General features: G+C 47.6%; 1 protein-coding gene across 1 annotated transcript; it reads right to left on the bottom strand.

Moving 5' to 3' along the window:
* Positions 1-252: 252 nt before the first annotated feature.
* LOC129913464 (uncharacterized) lies at positions 253-24,615 on the bottom strand. The gene is made up of 6 exons (XM_055992157.1): positions 24,538-24,615; positions 23,755-24,480; positions 23,379-23,692; positions 1,515-1,557; positions 752-1,456; positions 253-684 (listed from the first exon to the last, which is right to left on the bottom strand). The coding sequence occupies exons 1-6, from the start codon at positions 24,613-24,615 to the stop codon at positions 301-303; spliced, it is 2,250 nt and encodes a 749-aa protein (XP_055848132.1). The 3' UTR covers positions 253-300.
* Between the last annotated feature and the right edge of the window lie 224 nt (positions 24,616-24,839).

Raw genomic sequence — 24,839 nt, 5'->3', positions numbered from 1 at the left:
GTAGGTACTAATTTTTCAATTGTTGAATTTTAATTTTTTTGAAGATAAAAATTTTTGATAACGAAAGATATTTGAAATTCTGGTTTTATGTATGTATTATTTAAAAAATAAACAAAAATTATTGATAAAACATTTTTTTTTTTTTGAAAAATCAATATTTTGAAAACGGGTTACTAAACTTTATCGAAACTCAGTAATAAAGTATTGTTTAATATTTTTTCAAAAGTGTTAATATTAGAAAATAGACGCTTATAATATCCTAACCAATGCAGTCTTTAAGTATTACATTTTAATTTAAAATTATTGCATCGATGCAACATTCGCCATAATAATTTTATGAAGTTTTATACCAAGATTATCAGTATACATGAACGCCAAATGATCAAATCCTCTACTTTCTATCTTAGTTACTCCAACCGTTGTCGGACATTTCTCACTTAAAAACAAAACATCTTTTTCCGTAGATAAATTATCAATTGCACTGTAATAGAAGAACATTGGCACATCGATATTTTCCAAGGGATAATCTGGTGGATTTGGACTATTATAAGCTTTCAAATTGTCACTTTGACCATGATCAAACTCTCGAAAATGACCTTTAGCATCATAATTTTGTGCATAGTGAATAGGTTGATTTGTCGATGCTCCAGCAGGAGTTGTACACATAATATCAGGAATAAGAGTCTATAATAAAAAAAAAATATATTTAACTCAAAGTACGAGTTTTGATTAAAAAATAAACATAACTTACTTTATTGACAGTTTCATTGGTAAAACCAGAAATAACAAACATGGAATTTTGGTATAAAATTAAATCATTTTTAGGGCATACTAAATTACACAAACCAGCCATCATTATTTTTCCAGGCTTGAGTTCATTTGAACCCAAAACACTTTGTAGAAGCTCTAAGTTTCCTAGAATAGGTCCAAGGAATCTCAGAAATCTATTCGTTGCATTACCAAGGAAGACAACTGGCGCTAGTAAGTGAGCTGCTTCAATCATCTTATTGTATTCTGGCCTCTTAGAAGACATCACGAAAAATGCAGTCGTTCCTTGAGAATGTCCAAAATAAGTAACTTGTTCTACACCTGTTTTGCTTCGAACATAATCAATCATAGCTGGTACATCAAACGTACCAATTTCATGCCAAGAGAAATTCCAAAACTTTTCCTTAAACAAACCATTTGGATTGTATTTGATATGATGACGTGAGTAAGTGTTTCCACGTGAATTGCCCATCCAGACATCAAATCCAGCATCAGCAAGAATATAAGCTAATGAGTTTTGTGGATCTGATATGCACCAATCACTGGATGAGGCTTGAAGACCGTGCATTAAAAAAGCTACTTGGCCAGAATTAGAGTTGGGAATTCGATGGATTTTTAAAATGTATCCATCTTCGGTTTGAACAGTGTGTTCTTCATATGGATAATTGTATCTTTTAACAAGTGTTTCCTAAAATAAAAGTTATAATCAATGTCTCTTCAGAAGCAATCGCGTTAATTAAACTTACTGTTCTTATAACGTTATCGATATCTCCACAGTCGAAAATTAAACTGCATATTAAAGGAACAAAAGCAACGACAAACAAGACTAATAGATACATTTGGAAGATCTAGAGTGGAATACCTATTAAAGAATCGCACAGAATTCTTTTATACTCATTTTTTTAACAGGTTTAATATTCATCAACATGTCATTGACTTTTTTTTATAGAATATAGAATGATAAACATTTGCACTCAGCTTCATTAATATCTTATTCAGCTTTGACTTTTACAATATTTGAAAATATGTACATAAAACGTATCACTTGATAAAGTACCTATTTATCTCTAACACAGATTGAAATATGTATACTTGTACCTAGTACATTGTATACAGACAATTTTTAAGCAATAAAAACAATTGCAATTTAAATATTTGCGTATGTAAATAAAGACCTGTGCATTCATATACCAAAGATTGATGATCTTACAAATGATAAACTTTTAATAATAATGCGCATACGCCATAGTGACCCTCAAATTAAATCACACTCATTGCTATTTCTTGAAATATTTTTAAGATCAGAGTAAAAAATGAAAGTTCTTATAACACCAACCACCAGCAGGTCCCGAATAATTCCCGAGCATATGTCCCGAAGATGTCCCGATGATGTCCTGAAGTTTTCCCGAGCATGTTCCGGACATGTCCCGAGCACGTCCCGAGCATGTCCCGAGTATGTCCCGAGCATGTCCCGAGCACGTCCCGAGCATGTCCCGAGTATGTCCCGAACATGTCCCGAGTCCCGAAGATGTCCCGAAGATGTCCCGAATGTGTCTCGAAAATGTTCCGAGCATGTCCGAGGATGTCCCGAGCATGTCCCGTGGATGTCCCGAGCATGTCCTGAGCATGTTCCGAGCATGTCTCGAGTATGTCCTGAACATGTCCCGATGATGTCCCGAAGATGTCCCGAGCATGTCCCAAAGATGTCCTAAGCATGTCCCGGTCATGTTCCGAAGATGTAACGAAGATGTCCCGAAGATGTCCCGAAGATGTCCCGGAGCTGTCCCGAAGATGTCCCGAAGATGTTCCGAGCATGTCCCGAGCATGTCCCGAACATGTCCCGAACATGTCCCAAAGATGTCCCGAAGATGTCCCGAGAATGTCGGGAGCATGTCCCGAGCATGTACCGAAGGTGTCACGAGCATGTCCCGAAGATGTCCCGAAAATGTCCCGAAGATGTCCCGAAGATGTCCCGAAGATGTCCCGAAGATGTCCCGAAGATGTCCCGAAGATGTCCCGAAGATGTCCCGAAGATGTACCGAGCATGTCCCGAGCATGTCCCGAAGATGTCCCGAGCATGTCCCGACGATGTACCGAGTATAGCCCGAACATGTCCCGAGTCCCGAAGATGTCCCGAAGATGTCCCGAAGATGTCCCGAATGTGTCTCGAAGATGTCCTGAGCATGTCCCGAATGTGTCTCGAAGATGTCCTGAGCATGTCCCGAGGATGTCCCGAGCATGTCCCGTGGATGTCCCGGGCATGTCCTGAGCATGTTCCGAGCATGTCTCGAGTATGACCTGAGCATGTCCCGAGCATGTCCCGATGATGTCCCGAAGATGTCCCGAGCATGTCCCAAAGATGTCCCAAGCATGTCCCGGTCATGTTCCGAAGATGTCCCGAAGATGTCCCGAAGATGTCCCGGAGCTGTCCCGAAGATGTCCCGAAGATGTCCCGAAGATGTCCCGAAGATGTCCCGAAGATGTTCCGAAGATGTCCCGAAGATGTCCCAAAGATGTCCCAAACATGTCCCAAATATGTCCCGAAGATGTCCCGAGAATGTCCCGAGCATGTCCCGAGCATGTCCCGAGCATGTCCCGAAGGTGTCACGAGCATGTCCCGAAGATGTCCCGAAGATGTCCCGAAGATGTCCCGAAGTTGTCCCTAAGATGTCCCGAAGATGTCCCGAGCATGTCCCGAGCATGTCCCGAAGATGTCCCGAGCATGTCCCGACGATGTCCCGAGCATGTCCCGAAGATGTCCCGAAGATGTCCCGAGCATATCCCGAAGATGTCCCGAGCATGTCACGAAGATGCCCCGAAGATGTCCCGAAGATGTCCCGAAGATGTCCCGAAGATGTCCCGAAGATGTCCCGAAGATGTCCCGAAGATGTCCCGAAGTTGTCCCGAAGATGTCCCGAAGATGTCCCGAAGAAGTCCCGAAGATGTCCCGAGAATGTCCCGAGCATGTCCCGAGCATGTCCCGAAGGTGTCCCGAGCATATGTCCCGAAGATGTCCCGAGCATGTCCCGAAGATGTCCCGAGCATGTCCCGAAGATGTCCCGAAGATGTCCCGAAGATGTCCCGAAGGTGTCCCGAGCATGTCCCGAAGATGTCCCGAGCATGTCCCGAAGATGTCCCGAGCATGTCCCGAAGATGTCCCGAAGATGTCCCGAAGATGTCCCGAAGATGTCCCGAAGATGTCCCGACGATGTCCCGAAGATGTCCCGAAGATGTCCCGAAGATGTCCCGAAGATGTCCCGAAGATGTCCCGAAGATGTCCCAAAGATGTCCCGAAGATGTCCCGAAGATGTCCCGAAGATGTCCCGAGCATGTCCCGAAGATGTCCCGAGAATGTCCCGAAGATGTCCCGAGAATGTACGGAGCATGTCCCGAGCATGTCCCGAAGGTGTCCCGAGCATGTCCCGAAGATGTCCCGAGCATGTCCCGAAGATGTCCCGAGCATGTCCCAAAGATGTCATGAAGATGTCCCGAAGATGTCCCGAAGATGTCCCGAAGATGTCCCGAGCATGTCCCGAGCATGTCCCGAAGATGTCCCGAGAATGTCCCGAGAATATGCCGAACATGTCCCGAGCATGTCCCTAGCATGTCCCGAAGATGTCCCGAAGATGTCCCGAAGATGTATCGAAGATGTCCCGAAGATGTCCCGAAGATGTCCCGAAGATGTCCCGAAGTTGTCCCGAAGATGTCCCGAAGATGTCCCGAAGATGTCCCGAAGATGTCCCGAAGATGTCCCGAAGATGTCCCGAAGATGTCCCGAAGATGTCCCGAAGATGTTGCGAAGATGTCCCGAAGATGTCCCGAAGATGTCCCGAAGATGTCCCGAAGATGTTGCGAAGATGTCCCGAAGATGTCCCGAAGATGTCCCGAAGATGTCCCGAAGATGTCCCGAAGATGTCGCGAAGATGTCCAGAAGATGTCCCGAGCATATCCCGAAGATGTCCCGAGCATGTCCCGAAGATGCCCCGAAGATGTCCCGAAGATGTCCCGAAGATGTCCCGAAGATGTCCCGAAGTTATCCCGAAGATGTCCCGAAGATGTCCCGAAGATGTCCCGAAGATGTCCCGAAGATGTCCCGAGCATGACCCGAAGATGTCCCAAGCATGTCCCGAAGATGTCCCGAAGGGATTGGGGACAAAATCCCGAAAACCGAAATCCCGAAAACCCAAAATCCCGAAAACCCAAAATCCCGAAAACCCAAAATCCCGAAAACCCAAAATCCCGAAAACCCAGAATCCCGAAAACCCAAAATCCCGAAAACCCAAAATCCCGAAAACCCAGAATCTCGAAAACCCAGAATCCCGAAAACCCAAAATCCCGAACGGGATCCCGAAATCCCGAAAAATTATATAAAATGAAAAATTTGCGCAAATTTTTCATTTTATATAATTTTTCGGGATTTCGGTTTCGAAAACAATCCTAAATGTGAAATTGAGTTGTTAATACGTAAAAAACAATACAAGTGTATGATTCCGTTAGTATGTATCTCTTTTTTACATGATTTCATATTCTTATTGTTCTCTCAGCAGTGTTTTGTTATGATTGAATAAAGTTGGAAAAATCGTTGAACTAAAATCAAAAGAATTATGAGTTTTAATATTTAACTTATAATAATTGTATGGTTAAAATGCTTTATAATTGGTTTTCATTTTATGTTTCAGTTAAAATTTCAGTGAAACACAAGTTTTTTAATTTTTCTGTTTTAGTTTCGGGATTTTGGCCTTTCTGGATTTTGGGTTTTCGGGATTTTGGGTTTTCGGGATTGAGGGCTTTCTGGATTTTGGTCTTTCTGGATTTTGGATTTCGGGATTCTGTCCGTCTCCCGTCCCGAAGATGTCCCGAAGATGTCCCGAAGATGTCCCGAAGATGTCCCGAAGATGTCCCGAGCATGTCCCGAGCATGTCCCGAGCATGTCCCGAAGATGTCCCGAGAATGTCCCGAGCATGTCCCGAGAATGTCCCGAGCATGTCCCGAGCATGTCCCGAAGATGTCCCGAAGATGTACCGAGTATAGCCCGAACATGTCCCGAGTCCCGAAGATGTCCCGAAGATGTCCCGAAGATGTCCCGAAGATGTCCCGAAGATGTCCCGAGCATGTCCCGAAGATGTCCCGAGAATGTCCCGAAGATGTCCCGAGAATGTCCCGAGCATGTCCCGAGCATGTCCCGAAGGTGTCCCGAGCATGTCCCGAAGATGTCCCGAGCATGACCCGAAGATGTCCCAAGCATGTCCCGAAGATGTCCCGAAGATGTCCCGAAGATGTCCCGAAGATGTCCCGAGCATGTCCCGAGCATGTCCCGAAGATGTCCCGAGAATGTCCCGAGCATGTCCCGAGAATGTCCCGAAGATGTCCCGAAGATGTCCCGAAGATGTCCCGAAGATGTCCCGAAGATGTCCCGAAGATGTCCCGAAGATGTCGCGAAGATGTCCCGGAGATGTCCCAAAGATGTCCCGAAGATGTCCCGAATGTGTCTCGAAGATGTCCTGAGCATGTCCCGAGGATGTCCCGAGCATGTCCCGTGGATGTCCCGAGCATGTCTCGAGTATGACCTGAGCATGTCCCGAGCATGTCCCGATGATGTCATGAAGATGTCCCGAGCATGTCCCAAAGATGTCCCAAGCATGTCCCGGTCATGTTCCGAAGATGTCCCGAAGATGTCCCGAAGATGTCCCGAAGATGTCCCGAAGATGTCCCGAAGATGTCCCGAAGATGTCCCGAAGATGTCCCGAAGGTGTCCCGAGCATGTCCCGAAGATGTCGCGAGCATGTCCCGAAGATGTCCCGAAGATGTCCCGAAGATGTCCCGAAGATGTCCCGGAGCTGTCCCGAAGATGTCCCGAAGATGTCCCGAAGATGTTCCGAAGATGTCCCGAAGATGTCCCAAAGATGTCCCAAACATGTCCCAAAGATGTCCCGAAGATGTCCCGAGAATGTCCCGAGCATGTCCCGAGCATGTCCCGAGCATGTCCCGAAGGTGTCACGAGCATGTCCCGAAGATGTCCCGAAGATGTCCCGAAGTTGTCCCGAAGATGTCCCGAAGATGTCCCGAGCATGTCCCGAAGATGTCCCGAGCATGTCCCGACGATGTCCCGGAGCTGTCCCGAAGATGTCCCAAAGATGTCCCGAAGATGTCCCGAGAATGTCCCGAGCATGTCCCGAGCATGTCCCGAGCATGTCCCGAAGGTGTCACGAGCATGTCCCGAAGATGTCCCGAAGATGTCCCGGAGCTGTCCCGAAGATGTCCCAAAGATGTCCCGAAGATGTCCCGAGAATGTCCCGAGCATGTCCCGAGCATGTCCCGAGCATGTCCCGAAGGTGTCACGAGCATGTCCCGAAGATGTCCCGAAGATGTCCCGAAGATGTCCCGAAGTTGTCCCGAAGATGTCCCGAAGATGTCCCGAGCATGTCCCGAAGATGTCCCGAGCATGTCCCGACGATGTCCCGAGCATGTCCCGAAGATGTCCCGAAGATGTCCCGAGCATATCCCGAAGATGTCCCGAGCATGTCCCGAAGATGCCCCGAAGATGTCCCGAAGATGTCCCGAAGATGTCCCGAAGATGTCCCGAAGATGTCCCGAAGATGTCCCGAAGATGTCCCGAAGATGTCCCGAAGTTGTCCCGAAGATGTCCCGAAGATGTCCCGAAGAAGTCCCGAAGATGTCCCGAGAATGTCCCGAGCATGTCCCGAGCATGTCCCGAAGGTGTCCCGAAGATGTCCCGAAGATGTCCCGAGCATATCCCGAAGATGTCCCGAGCATGTCCCGAAGATGCCCCGAAGATGTCCCGAGAATGTCCCGAAGATGTTCCGAGCATGTCCCGAAGATGTCCCGAGCATGTCCCGAAGATGTCCCGAAGATGTCCCGAAGGTGTCCCGAGCATGTCCCGAAGATGTCCCGAGCATGTCCCGAAGATGTCCCGAGCATGTCCCGAAGATGTCCCGAAGATGTCCCGAAGATGTCCCGAGCATATCCCGAAGATGTCCCGAGCATGTCCCGAAGATGTCCCGAAGATGTCCCGAAGATGTCCCGAAGATGTCCCGAAGATGTCCCAAAGATGTCCCGAAGATGTCCCGAAGATGTCCAGAGCATGTCCCGAAGATGTCCCGAGAATGTCCCGAAGATGTCCCGAAGATGTCCCGAAGATGTCCAGAAGATGTCCCGAACATGTCCCGAGCATGTCCCGAGCATGTCCCGAAGATGTCCCGAGCATGTCCCGACGATGTCCCGAGCATGTCCCGAAGATGTCCCGAAGATGTCCCGAAGATGTCCCGAAGATGTCCCGAAGATGTCCCGAAGATGTCCCGAGCATGTCCCGAAGATGTCCCGAAGATGTCCCGAGCATGTCCCGACGATGTCCCGAGCATGTCCCGAAGATGTCCCGAAGATGTCCCGAAGATGTCCCGAAGATGTCCCGAAGATGTCCCGAAGATGTCCCGAGCATGTCCCGAAGATGTCCCGAGAATGTCCCGAAGCTGTCCCGAGAATGTCCCGAGCATGTCCCGAGCATGTCCCGAAGATGTCCCGAGCATGTCCCGAAGATGTCCCGAGAATGTCCCGAAGCTGTCCCGAGAATGTCCCGAGCATGTCCCGAAGATGTCCCGAGCATGTCCCGACGATGTCCCGAGCATGTCCCGAAGATGTCCCGAAGATGTCCCGACGATGTCCCGAAGATGTCCCGAGCATGTCCCGAAGATGTCCCGAGCATGTCCCGAAGATGTCCCGAGAATGTCCCGAAGCTGTCCCGAGAATGTCCCGAGCATGTCCCGAAGATGTCCCGAGCATGTCCCGACGATGTCCCGAGCATGACCCGAAGATGTCCCAAGCATGTCCCGAAGATGTCCCGAAGATGTCCCGAATGTGTCTCGAAGATGTCCTGAGCATGTCCCGAGCATGTCCCGAAGATGTCCCGAGAATGTCCCGAGCATGTCCCGAGAATGTCCCGAAGATGTCCCGAAGATGTCCCGAAGATGTCCGGAAGATGTCCCGAAGATGTCGCGAAGATGTCCCGGAGATGTCCCAAAGATGTCCCGAAGATGTCCCGAATGTGTCTCGAAGATGTCCTGAGCATGTCCCGAGGATGTCCCGAGCATGTCCCGTGGATGTCCCGAGCATGTCTCGAGTATGACCTGAGCATGTCCCGAGCATGTCCCGATGATGTCATGAAGATGTCCCGAGCATGTCCCAAAGATGTCCCAAGCATGTCCCGGTCATGTTCCGAAGATGTCCCGAAGATGTCCCGAAGATGTCCCGAAGATGTCCCGAAGATGTCCCGAAGATGTCCCGAAGATGTCCCGAAGATGTCCCGAAGATGTCCCGAAGGTGTCCCGAGCATGTCCCGAAGATGTCGCGAGCATGTCCCGAAGATGTCCCGAAGATGTCCCGAAGATGTCCCGAAGATGTCCCGGAGCTGTCCCGAAGATGTCCCGAAGATGTCCCGAAGATGTTCCGAAGATGTCCCGAAGATGTCCCAAAGATGTCCCAAACATGTCCCAAAGATGTCCCGAAGATGTCCCGAGAATGTCCCGAGCATGTCCCGAGCATGTCCCGAGCATGTCCCGAAGGTGTCACGAGCATGTCCCGAAGATGTCCCGAAGATGTCCCGAAGATGTCCCGAAGTTGTCCCGAAGATGTCCCGAAGATGTCCCGAGCATGTCCCGAAGATGTCCCGAGCATGTCCCGACGATGTCCCGGAGCTGTCCCGAAGATGTCCCAAAGATGTCCCGAAGATGTCCCGAGAATGTCCCGAGCATGTCCCGAGCATGTCCCGAGCATGTCCCGAAGGTGTCACGAGCATGTCCCGAAGATGTCCCGAAGATGTCCCGGAGCTGTCCCGAAGATGTCCCAAAGATGTCCCGAAGATGTCCCGAGAATGTCCCGAGCATGTCCCGAGCATGTCCCGAGCATGTCCCGAAGGTGTCACGAGCATGTCCCGAAGATGTCCCGAAGATGTCCCGAAGATGTCCCGAAGTTGTCCCGAAGATGTCCCGAAGATGTCCCGAGCATGTCCCGAAGATGTCCCGAGCATGTCCCGACGATGTCCCGAGCATGTCCCGAAGATGTCCCGAAGATGTCCCGAGCATATCCCGAAGATGTCCCGAGCATGTCCCGAAGATGCCCCGAAGATGTCCCGAAGATGTCCCGAAGATGTCCCGAAGATGTCCCGAAGATGTCCCGAAGATGTCCCGAAGATGTCCCGAAGTTGTCCCGAAGATGTCCCGAAGATGTCCCGAAGAAGTCCCGAAGATGTCCCGAGAATGTCCCGAGCATGTCCCGAGCATGTCCCGAAGGTGTCCCGAAGATGTCCCGAAGATGTCCCGAGCATATCCCGAAGATGTCCCGAGCATGTCCCGAAGATGCCCCGAAGATGTCCCGAGAATGTCCCGAAGATGTTCCGAGCATGTCCCGAAGATGTCCCGAGCATGTCCCGAAGATGTCCCGAAGATGTCCCGAAGGTGTCCCGAGCATGTCCCGAAGATGTCCCGAGCATGTCCCGAAGATGTCCCGAGCATGTCCCGAAGATGTCCCGAAGATGTCCCGAAGATGTCCCGAGCATATCCCGAAGATGTCCCGAGCATGTCCCGAAGATGTCCCGAAGATGTCCCGAAGATGTCCCGAAGATGTCCCGAAGATGTCCCAAAGATGTCCCGAAGATGTCCCGAAGATGTCCCGAGCATGTCCCGAAGATGTCCCGAGAATGTCCCGAAGATGTCCCGAAGATGTCCCGAAGATGTCCAGAAGATGTCCCGAACATGTCCCGAGCATGTCCCGAGCATGTCCCGAAGATGTCCCGAGCATGTCCCGACGATGTCCCGAGCATGTCCCGAAGATGTCCCGAAGATGTCCCGAAGATGTCCCGAAGATGTCCCGAAGATGTCCCGAAGATGTCCCGAGCATGTCCCGAAGATGTCCCGAAGATGTCCCGAGCATGTCCCGACGATGTCCCGAGCATGTCCCGAAGATGTCCCGAAGATGTCCCGAAGATGTCCCGAAGATGTCCCGAAGATGTCCCGAAGATGTCCCGAGCATGTCCCGAAGATGTCCCGAGAATGTCCCGAAGCTGTCCCGAGAATGTCCCGAGCATGTCCCGAAGATGTCCCGAGCATGTCCCGAAGATGTCCCGAGAATGTCCCGAAGCTGTCCCGAGAATGTCCCGAGCATGTCCCGAAGATGTCCCGAGCATGTCCCGACGATGTCCCGAGCATGTCCCGAAGATGTCCCGAAGATGTCCCGAAGATGTCCCGACGATGTCCCGAAGATGTCCCGAAGATGTCCCGAAGATGTCCCGAAGATGTCCCGAAGATGTCCCAAAGATGTCCCGAAGATGTCCCGAAGATGTCCCGAAGATGTCCCGAGCATGTCCCGAAGATGTCCCGAGAATGTCCCGAAGATGTCCCGAGAATGTCCCGAGCATGTCCCGAGCATGTCCCGAAGGTGTCGCGAGCATGTCCCGAAGATGTCCCGAGCATGTCCCGAAGATGTCCCGAGCATGTCCCAAAGATGTCATGAAGATGTCCAGAAGATGTCCCGAAGATGTCCCGAAGATGTCCCGAAGAAGTCCCGAAGATGTCCCGAGCATGTCCCGAGCATGTCCCGAAGATGTCCCGAGAATGTCCCGAGAATATCCCGAACATGTCCCGAGCATGTCCCGAAGATGTCCCGAAGATGTCCCGAAGATGTCCCGAAGATGTCCCGAAGATTTCCCGAAGATGTCCCGAAGATGTCCCGAAGATGTCCCGAAGTTGTCCCGAAGATGTCCCGAAGATGTCCCGAAGATGTCCCGAAGATGTCCCGAAGATGTCCCGAAGATGTCCCGAAGATGTCCCGAAGATGTCCCGAAGATGTTGCGAAGATGTCCCGAAGATGTCCCGAAGATGTCCCGAAGATGTCAAGAAGATGTCCCGAAGATGTCCCCAAGATAACCCGAAGATGTCCCGAAGATGTCCCGAAGATGTCCAGAAGATGTCCCGAGCATGTCCCGAGCATGTCCCGAGCATGTCCCGAAGGTGTCACGAGCATGTCCCGAAGATGTCCCGAAGATGTCCCGAAGATGTCCCTAAGTTGTCCCGAAGATGTCCCGAAGATGTCCCGAGCATGTCCCGAGCATGTCCCGAGCATGTCCCGAAGATGTCCCGAGCATGTCCCGACGATGTCCCGAGCATGTCCCGAAGATGTCCCGAAGATGTCCCGAAGATGTCCCGAAGATGTCCCGAAGATGTCCCGAAGATGTCCCGAAGTTGTCCCGAAGATGTCCCAAAGATGTCCCGAAGATGTCCCGAAGATGTCCCGAGCATGTCCCGAGCATGTGCCGAGCATGTCCCTAAGATGTCCCGAGCATGTCCCGAGCATGTCCCGAGCATGTCCCGAAGGTGTCCCGAGCATGTCCCGAAGATGTCCCGAAGATGTCCCGGAGATGTCCCGAAGATGTCCCGAAGATGTCCCGAGCATGTCCCGAGCATGTCCCGAGCATGTCCCGAAGATGTCCCGAGCATGTCCCGACGATGTCCCGAGCATGTCCCGAAGATGTCCCGAAGATGTCCCGAAGATGTCCCGAAGATGTCCCGAAGATGTCCCGAAGATGTCCCGAAGATGTTGCGAAGATGTCCCGAAGATGTCCCGAAGATGTCCCGAAGATGTCCCGAAGATGTCCCGAAGATGTCCCGAAGATGTCCCGAAGATGTCCCAAAGATGTCCCGAAGATGTCCCGAGCATGTCCCGAAGTTGTCCCGAAGATGTCCCGATGATGTCCCGAAGTTGTCCCGAAGATGTCCCGAAGATGTCCCGAAGATGTCCCGAAGATGTCCCGAATGTGTCTCGAAGATGTCCTGAGCATGTCCCGAGGATGTCCCGAGCATGTCCCGTGGATGTCCCGAGCATGTCCTGAGCATGTTCCGAGCATGTCTCGAGTATGACCTGAGCATGTCCCGAGCATGTCCCGATGATGTCCCGAAGATGTCCCGAGCATGTCCCAAAGATGTCCCAAGCATGTCCCGGTCATGTTCCGAAGATGTCCCGAAGATGTCCCGAGAATGTCCCGGAGCTGTCCCGAAGATGTCCCGAAGATGTCCCGAAGATGTCCCGAAGATGTTCCGAAGATGTCCCGAAGATGTCCCAAAGATGTCCCAAACATGTCCCAAAGATGTCCCGAAGATGTCCCGAGAATGTCCCGAGCATGTCCCGAGCATGTCCCGAGCATGTCCCGAAGGTGTCACGAGCATGTCCCGAAGATGTCCCGAAGATGTCCCGAAGATGTCCCGAAGTTGTCCCGAAGATGTCCCGAAGATGTCCCGAGCATGTCCCGAGCATGTCCCGAAGATGTCCCGAGCATGTCCCGAAGATGTCCCGAAGATGTCCCGAGCATATCCCGAAGATGTCCCGAGCATGTCCCGAAGATGCCCCGAAGATGTCCCGAAGATGTCCCGAAGATGTCCCGAAGATGTCCCGAAGATGTCCCGAAGATGTCCCGAAGTTGTCCCGAAGATGTCCCGAAGATGTCCCGAAGATGTCCCGAAGAAGTCCCGAAGATGTCCCGAGAATGTCCCGAGCATGTCCCGAGCATGTCCCGAAGGTGTCCCGAGCATATGTCCCGAAGATGTCCCGAAGATGTCCCGAGCATGTCCCGAAGATGTCCCGAAGATGTCCCGAGCATATCCCGAGCATGTCCCGAAGGTGTCCCGAGCATATGTCCCGAAGATGTCCCGAGCATGTCCCGAAGATGTCCCGAGCATGTCCCGAAGATGTCCCGAAGATGTCCCGAAGATGTCCCGAAGGTGTCCCGAGCATGTCCCGAAGATGTCCCGAGCATGTCCCGAAGATGTCCCGAGCATGTCCCGAAGATGTCCAGAAGATGTCCCGAAGATGTCCCGATGATGTGCCGAAGATGTCCCGACGATGTCCCGAAGATGTCCCGAAGATGTCCCGAAGATGTCCCGAAGATGTCCCGAAGATGTCCCAAAGATGTCCCGAAGATGTCCCGAAGATGTCCCGAAGATGTCCCGAGCATGTCCCGAAGATGTCCCGAGAATGTCCCGAAGATGTCCCGAGAATGTCCCGAGCATGTCCCGAGCATGTATCGAAGGTGTCCCGAGCATGTCCCCAAGATGTCCCGAGCATGTCCCGAAGATGTCCCGAGCATGTCCCAAAGATGTCATGAAGATGTCCCGAAGATGTCCCGAAGATGTCCCGAAGAAGTCCCGAAGAAGTCCCGAAGATGTCCCGAGCATGTCCCGAGCATGTCCCGAAGATGTCCCGAGAATGTCCCGAGAATATCCCGAACATGTCCCGAGCATGTCCCTAGCATGTCCCGAAGATGTCCCGAAGATGTCCCGAAGATGTCCCGAAGTTGTCCCGAAGATGTCCCGAAGATGTCCCGAAGATGTCCCGAAGATGTCCCGAAGATGTCCCGAAGATGTCCCGAAGATGTCCCGAAGATGTTGCGAAGATGTCCCGAAGATGTCCCGAAGATGTCCCGAAGATGTCCCGAAGATGTCCCGAAGATGTCCCGAAGATGTCCCGAAGATGTCCAGAAGATGTCCCGAGCATGTCCCGAGCATGTCCCGAAGATGTCCCGAGCATGTCCCGACGATGTCCCGAGAATGTCCCGAGAATATCCCGAACATGTCCCGAGCATGTCCCTAGCATGTCCCGAAGATGTCCCGAAGATGTCCCGAAGATGTCCCGAAGTTGTCCCGAAGATGTCCCGAAGATGTCCCGAAGATGTCCCGAAGATGTCCCGAAGATGTCCCGAAGATGTCCCGAAGTTGTCCCGAAGATGTCCCGAAGATGTCCCGAAGATGTCCCGAAGATGTCCCGAAGATGTCCCGAAGATGTCCCGAAGATGTCCCGAAGATGTCCCGAAGATGTCCCGAAGATGTCCAGAAGATGTCCCGAGCATGTCCCGAGCATGTCCCGAGCATGTCCCGAAGATGTCCCGAGCATGTCCCGACGATGTCCCGAGCATGTCCCGAAGATGTCCCGAAGATGTCCCGAAGATGTCCCGAAGATGTCCCGAAGATGTCCCGAAGATGTCCCGAAGATGTCCCGAAGATGTCCCGAAGACGTCCCGAGCATGTCCCGAGCATGTGCCGAGCATGTCCCTAAGATGTCCCGAGCATGTCCCGAGCATGTCCCGAGCATGTCCCGAAGGTGTCCCGAGCATGTCCCGAAGATGTCCCGAAGATGTCCCGAAGATGTCCCGAGCATGTCCCGAAGATGTCCCGAGAATGTCCCGAGCATGTCCCGAGCATGTCCCGAAGGTGTCCCGAGCATGTCCCGAAGATGTCCCGAGCATGACCCGAAGATGTCCCAAGCATGTCCCGAAGATGTCCCGAAGATGTCCCGAAGATGTCCCGAAGATGTCCCGAGCATGTCCCGAGCATGTCCCGAAGATGTCCCGAGAATGTCCCGAGCATGTCCCGAGAATGTCCCGAGCATGTCCCGAGCATGTCCCGAAGATGTCCCGAAGATGTCCCGAAGATGTCCCGAAGATGTCCCGAAGATGTCCCGAAGATGTCCCGAAGATGTCCCGAAGATGTCCCGAAGATGTCCCGAGCATGTCCCGAAGATGTCCCGAGAATGTCCCGAGCATGTCCCGAGCATGTCCCGAAGGTGTCCCGAGCATGTCCCGAAGATGTCCCGAGCATGACCCGAAGATGCCCCAAGCATGTCCCGAAGATGTCCCGAAGATGTCCCGAAGATGTCCCGAAGATGTCCCGAGCATGTCCCGAGCATGTCCCGAAGATGTCCCGAGAATGTCCCGAGCATGTCCCGAGAATGTCCCGAGCATGTCCCGAGCATGTCCCGAAGATGTCCCGAAGATGTCCCGAGCATGTCCCGAAGTTGTCCCGAAGATGTCCCGATGATGTCCCGAAGTTGTCCCGAAGTTGTCCCGAAGATGTCCCGAAGATGTCCCGAGCATGTCCCGAAGTTGTCCCGAAGATGTCCCGATGATGTCCCGAAGTTGTCCCGAAGATGTCCCGAAGATGTCCCGAGCATGTCCCGAAGTTGTCCCGAAGATGTCCCGAAGATGTCCCGAAGATGTCCCGAAGATGTCCCGAAGATGTCCCGAAGATGTCCCGAAGATGTCCCGAAGATGTCCCGAAGATGTCCCGAAGATGTCCCGAAGTTGTCCCGAAGATGTCCCGAAGATGTCCCGAAGATGTCCCGAAGATGTCCCGAGCATGTCCCGAGCATGTCCCGAAGATGTCCCGAGCATATCCCGACGATGTCCCGAGCATGTCCCGAAGATGTCCCGAAGATGTCCCGAGCATATCCCGAAGATGTACCGAGCATGTCCCGAAGATGTCCCGAAGATGTCCCGAGCATGTCCCGAGCATGTCCCGAAGATGTCCCGAGCATATCCCGACGATGTCCCGAGCATATCCCGAAGATGTCCCGAAGATGTCCCGAAGAAGTCCCGAAGATGTCCCGAGCATGTCCCGAGCATGTCCCGAAGATGTCCCGAGAATGTCCCGAGAATATCCCGAACATGTCCCGAGCATGTCCCTAGCATGTCCCGAAGATGTCCCGAAGATGACCCGAAGATGTCCCGAAGGTGTCCCGAGCATGTCCCGAAGATGTCCCGAGCATGTCCCGAAGATGTCCCGAGCATGTCCCGAAGATGTCCAGAAGATGTCCCGAAGATGTCCCGATGATGTGCCGAAGATGTCCCGACGATGTCCCGAAGATGTCCCGAAGATGTCCCGAAGATGTCCCGAAGATGTCCGGAAGATGTCCCAAAGATGTCCCGAAGATGTCCCGAAGATGTCCCGAAGATGTCCCGAGCATGTCCCGAAGATGTCCCGAGAATGTCCCGAAGATGTCCCGAGAATGTCCCGAGCATGTCCCGAGCATGTATCGAAGGTGTCCCGAGCATGTCCCGAAGATGTCCCGAGCATGTCCCGAAGATGTCCCGAGCATGTCCCAAAGATGTCATGAAGATGTCCCGAAGATGTCCCGAAGATGTCCCGAAGATGTCCCGAAGAAGTCCCGAAGATGTCCCGAGCATGTCCCGAGCATGTCCCGAAGATGTCCCGAGAATGTCCCGAGAATATCCCGAACATGTCCCGAGCATGTCCCTAGCATGTCCCGAAGATGTCCCGAAGATGTCCCGAAGATGTCCCGAAGATGTCCCGAAGTTGTCCCGAAGATGTAACGAAGATGTCCCGAAGATGTCCCGAAGATGTCCCGAAGATGTCCCGAAGATGTCCCGAAGATGTCCCGAAGATGTTGCGAAGATGTCCCGAAGATGTCCCGAAGATGTCCCGAAGATGTCCCGAAGATGTCCCGAAGATGTCCCGAAGATGTCCCGAAGATGTCCCGAAGATGTCCAGAAGATGTCCCGAGCATGTCCCGAGCATGTCCCGAGCATGTCCCGAAGATGTCCCGAGCATGTCCCGACGATGTCCCGAGCATGTCCCGAAGATGTCCCGAAGCTGTCCCGAAGATGTCCCGAAGATGTCCCGAAGATGTCCCGAAGATGTCCCGAAGATGTCCCGAAGATGTCCCGAGCATGTCCCGAGCATGTGCCGAGCATGTCCCGAAGATGTCCCGAGCATGTCCCGAGCATGTCCCGAGCATGTCCCGAAGGTGTCCCGAGCATGTCCCGAAGATGTCCCGAAGATGTCCCGAAGATGTCCCGAGCATGTCCCGAAGATGTCCCGAGAATGTCCCGAGCATGTCCCGAGCATGTCCCGAAGGTGTCCCGAGCATGTCCCGAAGATGTCCCGAGCATGACCCGAAGATGTCCCAAGCATGTCCCGAAGATGTCCCGAAGATGTCCCGAAGATGTCCCGAGCATGTCCCGAAGATGTCCCGAGCATGTCCCGAGCATGTCCCGAAGATGTCCCGAGAATGTCCCGAGCATGTCCCGAGAATGTCCCGAGCATGTCCCGAGCATGTCCCGAAGATGTCCCGAAGATGTCCCGAAGATGTCCCGAAGATGTCCCGAAGATGTCCCGAAGATGTCCCGAAGATGTCCCGAAGATGTCCCGAGCATGTCCCGAAGATGTCCCGAGAATGTCCCGAGCATGTCCCGAGCATGTCCCGAAGGTGTCCCGAGCATGTCCCGAAGATGTCCCGAGCATGACCCGAAGATGCCCCAAGCATGTCCCGAAGATGTCCCGAAGATGTCCCGAAGATGTCCCGAAGATGTCCCGAAGATGTCCCGAGCATGTCCCGAGCATGTCCCGAAGATGTCCCGAGAATGTCCCGAGCATGTCCCGAGAATGTCCCGAGCATGTCCCGAGCATGTCCCGAAGATGTCCCGAAGATGTCCCGAGCATGTCCCGAAGTTGTCCCGAAGATGTCCCGATGATGTCCCGAAGTTGTCCCGAAGATGTCCCGAAGATGTCCCGAGCATGTCCCGAAGTTGTCCCGAAGATGTCCCGATGATGTCCCGAAGTTGTCCCGAAGATGTCCCGAAGATGTCCCGAGCATGTCCCGAAGTTGTCCCGAAGATGTCCCGAAGATGTCCCGAAGATGTCCCGAAGATGTCCCGAAGATGTCCCGAAGATGTCCCGAAGATGTCCCGAAGATGTCCCGAAGATGTCCCGAAGATGTCCCGAAGATGTCCCGAAGATGTCCCGAAGTTGTCCCGAAGATGTCCCGAAGATGTCCCGAAGATGTCCCGAAGATGTCCCGAGCATGTCCCGAGCATGTCCCGAAGATGTCCCGAGCATATCCCGACGATGTCCCGAGCATGTCCCGAAGATGTCCCGAAGATGTCCCGAGCATATCCCGAAGATGTACCGAGCATGTCCCGAAGATGTCCCGAAGATGTCCCGAGCATGTCCCGGGACATTCTCGGGACATCTTCGGGACATGCTCGGGACATGCTCGTGACATGCTCGAGACATGCTCGGGACATGCCCGGGACATTGTCGGGACATCTTCGGAACATGGTCGGGACATCTTCGGGATATGCTCGGTACATCTTCGGGACATGCTCGTTCTAAAATTATGTTCTGAAAAAAAAGTTAGCTACATAAACCAAAAAGATGTATTTTTTCGCTTAGGCCTAAAAATATGGAAGGTACTTTGAACAGGGATTCCACTGTCACTTCCAGGGTTCGGACTTCAGTTTCAAAATTTCGAAGCAAAAAAAAAAAAAAGTGAAGTAGATCCAAAATTTCGGAAGTAGATTTCAAAATTAAACTTTCAGAACATTTATTTACAAAAATTTATTCTAAAAAAATTATTTTCCAACTAAATTATTTTTCTTTACTTTTTTTATTATGATCTTTTCCAAAACTTTATTTATATCTTGAATTCGAAGAAAATTGACCTCCATTCATCTTTTGAGATTTCAGTTCAGCTTTATTTCTCAATGCCTCGACCAGATTTAAAATTGAAGTTAAATCCCTTTCTCTAAATTTATTATTTGAAAAATATTTTTCAATCAAGAAATAGATCCTGAAAAAGAGAAGTAGTGAAGTGGATTTTATTTTTTTCCCAAAATCGAAGTAAATCTACTTCGATCGAAGTAAAGTCCGAACCCTGGTCACTTCTTTGCTTCTTAGTCCTTTGATAACACGGTGTTACAAAAATGAGGTTTTAAAATATACGCGGGCGGAGACCTATCAGGTTTTGTAGAGCTAGTCGCACTGAATACGAAACGGTATTTGAAAATCCCCTAACACCCCCAAAATCTGGAGTTACGGGCAAAAAACGGTTTTTTGGACCTTCACCCATTGAAAAAATTCTAGCTTCGACAATTTTTTACCCATTTTCGATTTTTTTACAGTTTCTGATAGAAGATAAATATACCTTTTTAACAATGTATAAAACATGTAACTCGGTTAAACCACTTAGAATTTATAGGATGTCAAAGTTCAAAAATTTAATTTTTTTTGTCATTTGCCCAACTTCGGCATCAATTTAACATGCTATTTAAAAAATATATTCTAAAACTATATCTATTTCCCAATTGATCGACTTATTTTTTATGAAAATCACTTCAAAATTGGCTTAGAAAAAAAAATTTTTCGATTTCAACCCAGATACAGAAATTGGAACTTTTAGGTATAGAACAAAAATGTTGTTTCGGCACGTAGTAGGATAAGTTGGGCGCCAGGATTTGATGAAAGGTTTTTGTAGAGGAGCTCAATACAAACATTTTTTTTCTTTGGGAGGGGGGTCTATCTCCCCCCGTTTAGGTGGGAGGGGCATTTTTCTAAAAAAAATTATCAAAATAAAAAAAAATTATTAAAAAACAACGGCAACACTTACAGTAATAAATGATACCAAGGCAAAATTGTGCATTTGATTCTAATTTTTAAATCAATATAATATTCCCAATAGTTTTTGAAATAATCGATTTCAAAGTTAAAAATAGGGGAAAAACTCATTTTATACTATTTTTGTCCAGACTGTGAATTTTAGTAAATAAATTACTTAAACAGAAAACTGCCTCAATTAATTCCTTATCGAACAGTGAAAACTATATGTTTCTATGTCTTCTAGTTTTTGGGAAAATTGAAAAATTATTTTATCAGATTTTTCTTTTTTCAAAATATTTTTTGTTTTTATTTGTTTTTATTTTTCTCATCTGGATCATCTGGACAATCAAAAAAAAAATTTTACAGATGGAAAAACGCAAATATGTTCATAGGATCAGTTAAAATAGGGAACATTGGATGAAAAATTTTGTTTAAATTAATTTTTAGCACGTTTTACTTTTTTTCCACTGCTTGAAATGATCAAGGGGCACGGTAGTGCCCAGCCAAGTTCTCTAGCAACTTTGGCACTACACCCTTATTTACAGGAAACAACTCAGGCCATTTTCGACCCCCCTCTAACTTCCACACCAAAGATGCTAGAAATTTCAAACTCGCTACATTTGTTGAGCTGGTCAAAACCAAACACCTCACAAAATTTCAGCCTCCTACGATGAGTAGTTTCTGAAATCGCAAAAACCGTAACTGACTCACTGACTCACTGATTCACTGACTCACTGACTCACTGACTCACTGACAGATCATCAAAATTATGGAGAACTTCCCGATATCGTAGAAACTTGAAATTTTACACGGTGATAGGACTTGTGGTGTATACAAAGGAAAAATTCGAAAATTTGAGATTTTCAATTCAGGGGGCGTGGCATCCGCCCATTTCCGCTAATTTTCATCAAATATTATAGAGCACTTCTGATTGTCGTAGAATCTTGAAATTTGGTAGAATGGTAGAGCTGGTAGTTTATACAAAGGAAAAAATTTAAAATTTGAGAATTTCAGCCAGGGGGCGTGGCAACCGCCCATTTCCGCTGAATTTTCATCAAATATCATAGATCACTTCTGATTGTCGTAGAATCTTGAAATTCGGTAGAATGTTAGAGCTGGTAGTTTATACAAAGAAAAAAATTAAAAATTTGAGAATTTTAGCTAGGGGGCGTGACAACCGCCCATTTCCGCTGAATTTTCATAAAATATTTTAGAGCACTTCTGATTATCGGAGAATCTTGAAATTTGGTAGAATGGTAGTTGCGGTACTTTATACAAAGAAAAAAATTTTAAATGTGAGAATTTTAGCCAGGGGGCGTGGCAACCGCCCATTTTCACTGAATTTTTATCAAATATGATAGAGCACTTCTGATTAGCGTAGAATCTTGAAATTTGGTAGAATATTAGAGCTGGTAGTTTATACAAAGGAAAAAATTTAAAATTTGAGAACTTCAGCTAGGGGGCGTGGCATCCGCCCATTTCCGCTGAATTTTCATCAAATATAATAAAGCACTTCTGATTATTGTAGAATCTTGAAATTTGGTAGAATGGTAGAACTGGTAGTTTATACAAAGGAACAAATTTAAAATTTGAGAATTTCAGCCAGGGGGCGTGGCATCCGCCCATTTCCGCTGAATTTTCATCAAATATTATAGAGCACTTCTGATTGTCGTAGAATCTTGAAATTTGGTAGAATGGTAGAGCTGGTAGTTTATACAAAGGAAAAAATTTAAAATTTGAGAATTTCAGCCAGGGGGCGTGGCAACCGCCCATTTCCGCTGAATTTTCATCAAATATCATAGAGCACTTCTGATTGTCGTAGAATCTTGAAATTCGGTAGAATGTTAGAGCTGGTAGTTTATACAAAGAAAAAAATTAAAAATCTGAGAATTTTAGCCAGGGGGCGTGGCAACCGCCCATTTTCACTGAATTTTTATCAAATATAGAGATTTTTAATTCTACAGCCATACCTTGCAAAAAGTAGTGAAATCACAACAAAAACATTACTGTTAAAAAAAGAGCCAAGTTATCCTATGTTTAAATTATGCTGGCACAAAAAGTACTGAGATGTAAAAGTGTACCAAGTTCTAAAGTTTGGGTTCAAATTCGTATCAATAAAATTTTGATTGTTTACTTGGCAATTTTTGAAATGACTTTAAAAATCGGTAATTAAAAGAAAAATTGTCAAGAAAACAATCAAAATTTTATTGATACGAATTTGAACCCAAACTTTAGAACTTGGTACACTTTTACATCTCAGTACTTTTTGTGCCAGCATAATTTAAACATAGGATAACTTGGCTCTTTTTTTAACAGTAATGTTTTTGTTGTGATATCTATTACTGGACCACTGTATAAATGAACTCTTCCATATCAAAATTAAAAAAAAAAAAATACATAACAATAAATAATAAATATGTATTACTTTTCTCCCCACTTTTTCTTTTTCCCTACAACTGTGTCACTTCTTTCAGATTTTATTTAATAAATTGTTGAAAATTAAAATTACATTATGTTAAGCATCTTATTTAAGATTTCATTCTTTTAAACCAAATTATGAAAAACCCTGTGTATTTTTTTTTTTTAAACTCATTACTTTTATAGAAATCACCTGGAGATATCTTCATTCGTTTAGAAGATTTTTGCCTTGTTAATATTTCTGAAATAACTAGATGTGAATTATATGATAGAAAAAATCCAACACAAGGTTTTATTTAAATTTTTCAGTTCTTAGAGATAATATCATAGTTAAGCCCATATGCTTTACTCCAATATATAAAACTGAGAATGGTAAATGCTACAAGTTTTTTAAAAGTCTTTTTTAAGTGGAATTAATATTATTAGTGGATTTATATTTGATGTATAAATTTTACTCTCTCTCGTTCGTTTCCCTTCAATAGCACCAAGATTTATTCTATTCAGCATTTAAAAAATTATTAATATAAGTTTTTTAACTTCATACCAACAGAATTTTCTTTACTCGGGCTCTTAAGAGCCGACTTAAAAGAAGCCAGAAAAGGGGATTCTGTAAGACTTTGGTCCTGCTTTTGCGGATGAAATATCTTTCATAATTCAAGAATTAATCTTTTCTTAATTCAAGAATCAATTAATATATCTTCAAGTTAAAGTTCGGTCAACCCAGTCGTGCACTTAATTAACCTCTGACACCGAAAAACTTCCATAATTTAATTTCAGTAAATCCCGTAGTTATTGAGTTTGGTTAAGATCCCAAAAATATGAACTCTTCAAATTAAAAAAAAAAACACACAACTTGCATTTCAATAAATGTATTAAAAACAAATTTTTATTTTGACTCATTTATGGTTTTTAATATTTTCAAGCAAAATATCATAAACAATACTTTTGACATTTCCATTGTACATCTGACCTAAATGATCAAATGTTTTCACTGGAATTCTATAAGCTTGTCGAACTGTTGAAAGTTTTGATATAAGTTTTTCAACATCTTCAATAGCAGCTAAAATATCATTATCACTGTAGTACATGTACATTGGAGCTCGAACTTTTTCTATTGGATAATCAGGAGGAGTTAATGAACGATATTTGGCCAAATTCTTAATTGGTCCATGATCAAACTGGCAAAATTTTGCAGAATTATATAATTGCATGTAATGCTTGAACTGTCCGGTTGATGCCCCAGAAGGTGTTGATTGTTTAACAAGTTCTAAAATTGCCTACAAAAAAAGTTATACAAGTTAAAATACACAGTTAATAGTACTTTTAGCCGAAAACTTACAGGGTCAACAGTATCTTCATCAAATCCAGCGGCAAGGAAGAGAGGATTTGAGCACAGTTCATAATTAGGACGTTCCTTATTACACAACACTGAAGCAACGATATCCATAAGTGACTTGCTAGGATTGAATTCAGCATTTCCCAAAAGGTCCAAAGGTAAACTAACTAATGAATTTCCCAACAATGCGGCTGGAATTGTGAGCAATGGAGCAGTTATGTGACTCATGTAAGCGACAGGCGATAGCATGTGAGCTGATTCGAAGACATCATTGTACTCAGGTTTAAGAGAGTTTAATATGAAGAAGCCTGTAGTTCCTTGAGAATGACCAATGTAGGTGATCTTCTGCACTCCGGTTACCGATCTTATGTAGTCAATCATAGTTGGCATATCAATTATAGCAATTTCGTGCCATGAAAAGTCCCAGAATTTGCTAGAACTTGGCTTTAAACTGATGTGTTTGCGAGAATAGTAGTTTCCACGAGCATTGCCTAACCAAACATCAAAGCCAAGTTCAGAAAGTAAGTAAGCCAATCCTTTTTCCTTTCCAAGCACAACAAAATCACTGGACGAACACAATAGACCATGCTGGATTAAGACAACTTTACCTGGTTCCGATTGGGATAGGCGACTAGAGTGTGGAATACGATGTAATGTAAGAATATATCCATCGCTTGTTGTGACTGTATGTGTTTCGATTGGGTAATTCGCGGCGCGAACCAGAGATTCCTATTAAACAAAATTTAAAAAAACGGAATATTTTATTTATCCTTCAAAAATTCTTACAGTAGTAACATTTCTGTTAGCAGTTGAACCCAAAATCATTGGCAAAAAAATTGCCAATGCTATAAAATGATATGCCATGGCTAAAATATTTCACTGAACTAACTTTTAACAGTTCATGGATAGCCTATTTATAAGGTTTTTTAAGGCAACGGAAACAAAAAATTAATATCAATAATTCCAAAGTCGAATTCTAGAATAAATATTTAAAAATCTATTCCATTGTTTCTTAAACATATAATACAGTCGTTTTTATTAGAATTTTGTCTACTTATACACTGCATAACTTTTTTCAAATTGTTGGA

This window comes from Episyrphus balteatus, chromosome 3, assembly GCF_945859705.1.
Source record: "Episyrphus balteatus chromosome 3, idEpiBalt1.1, whole genome shotgun sequence".
NCBI classification, from domain to species: Eukaryota; Metazoa; Arthropoda; class Insecta; order Diptera; family Syrphidae; genus Episyrphus; species Episyrphus balteatus.
The sequence above is the reverse complement of the archived record's forward strand: the minus strand, read 5'-3'. Positions and strand labels throughout refer to the sequence as shown.

Coding starts and splice junctions, on each gene's coding strand:
- LOC129913464 (XM_055992157.1), bottom strand. CDS start 24,615: ATGGCATATCATTTTATAGCATTGGCAATTTTTTTGCCAATGATTTTG. Junction 24,481..24,537: donor CTAACAGAAATGTTACTACT/GTAAGAATTTTT, acceptor TTTGTTTAATAG/GAATCTCTGGTTCGCGCCGC. Junction 1,558..23,378: donor TTTGATCATTTAGGTCAGAT/GTACAATGGAAA, acceptor TTTAATATGCAG/TTTAATTTTCGACTGTGGAG.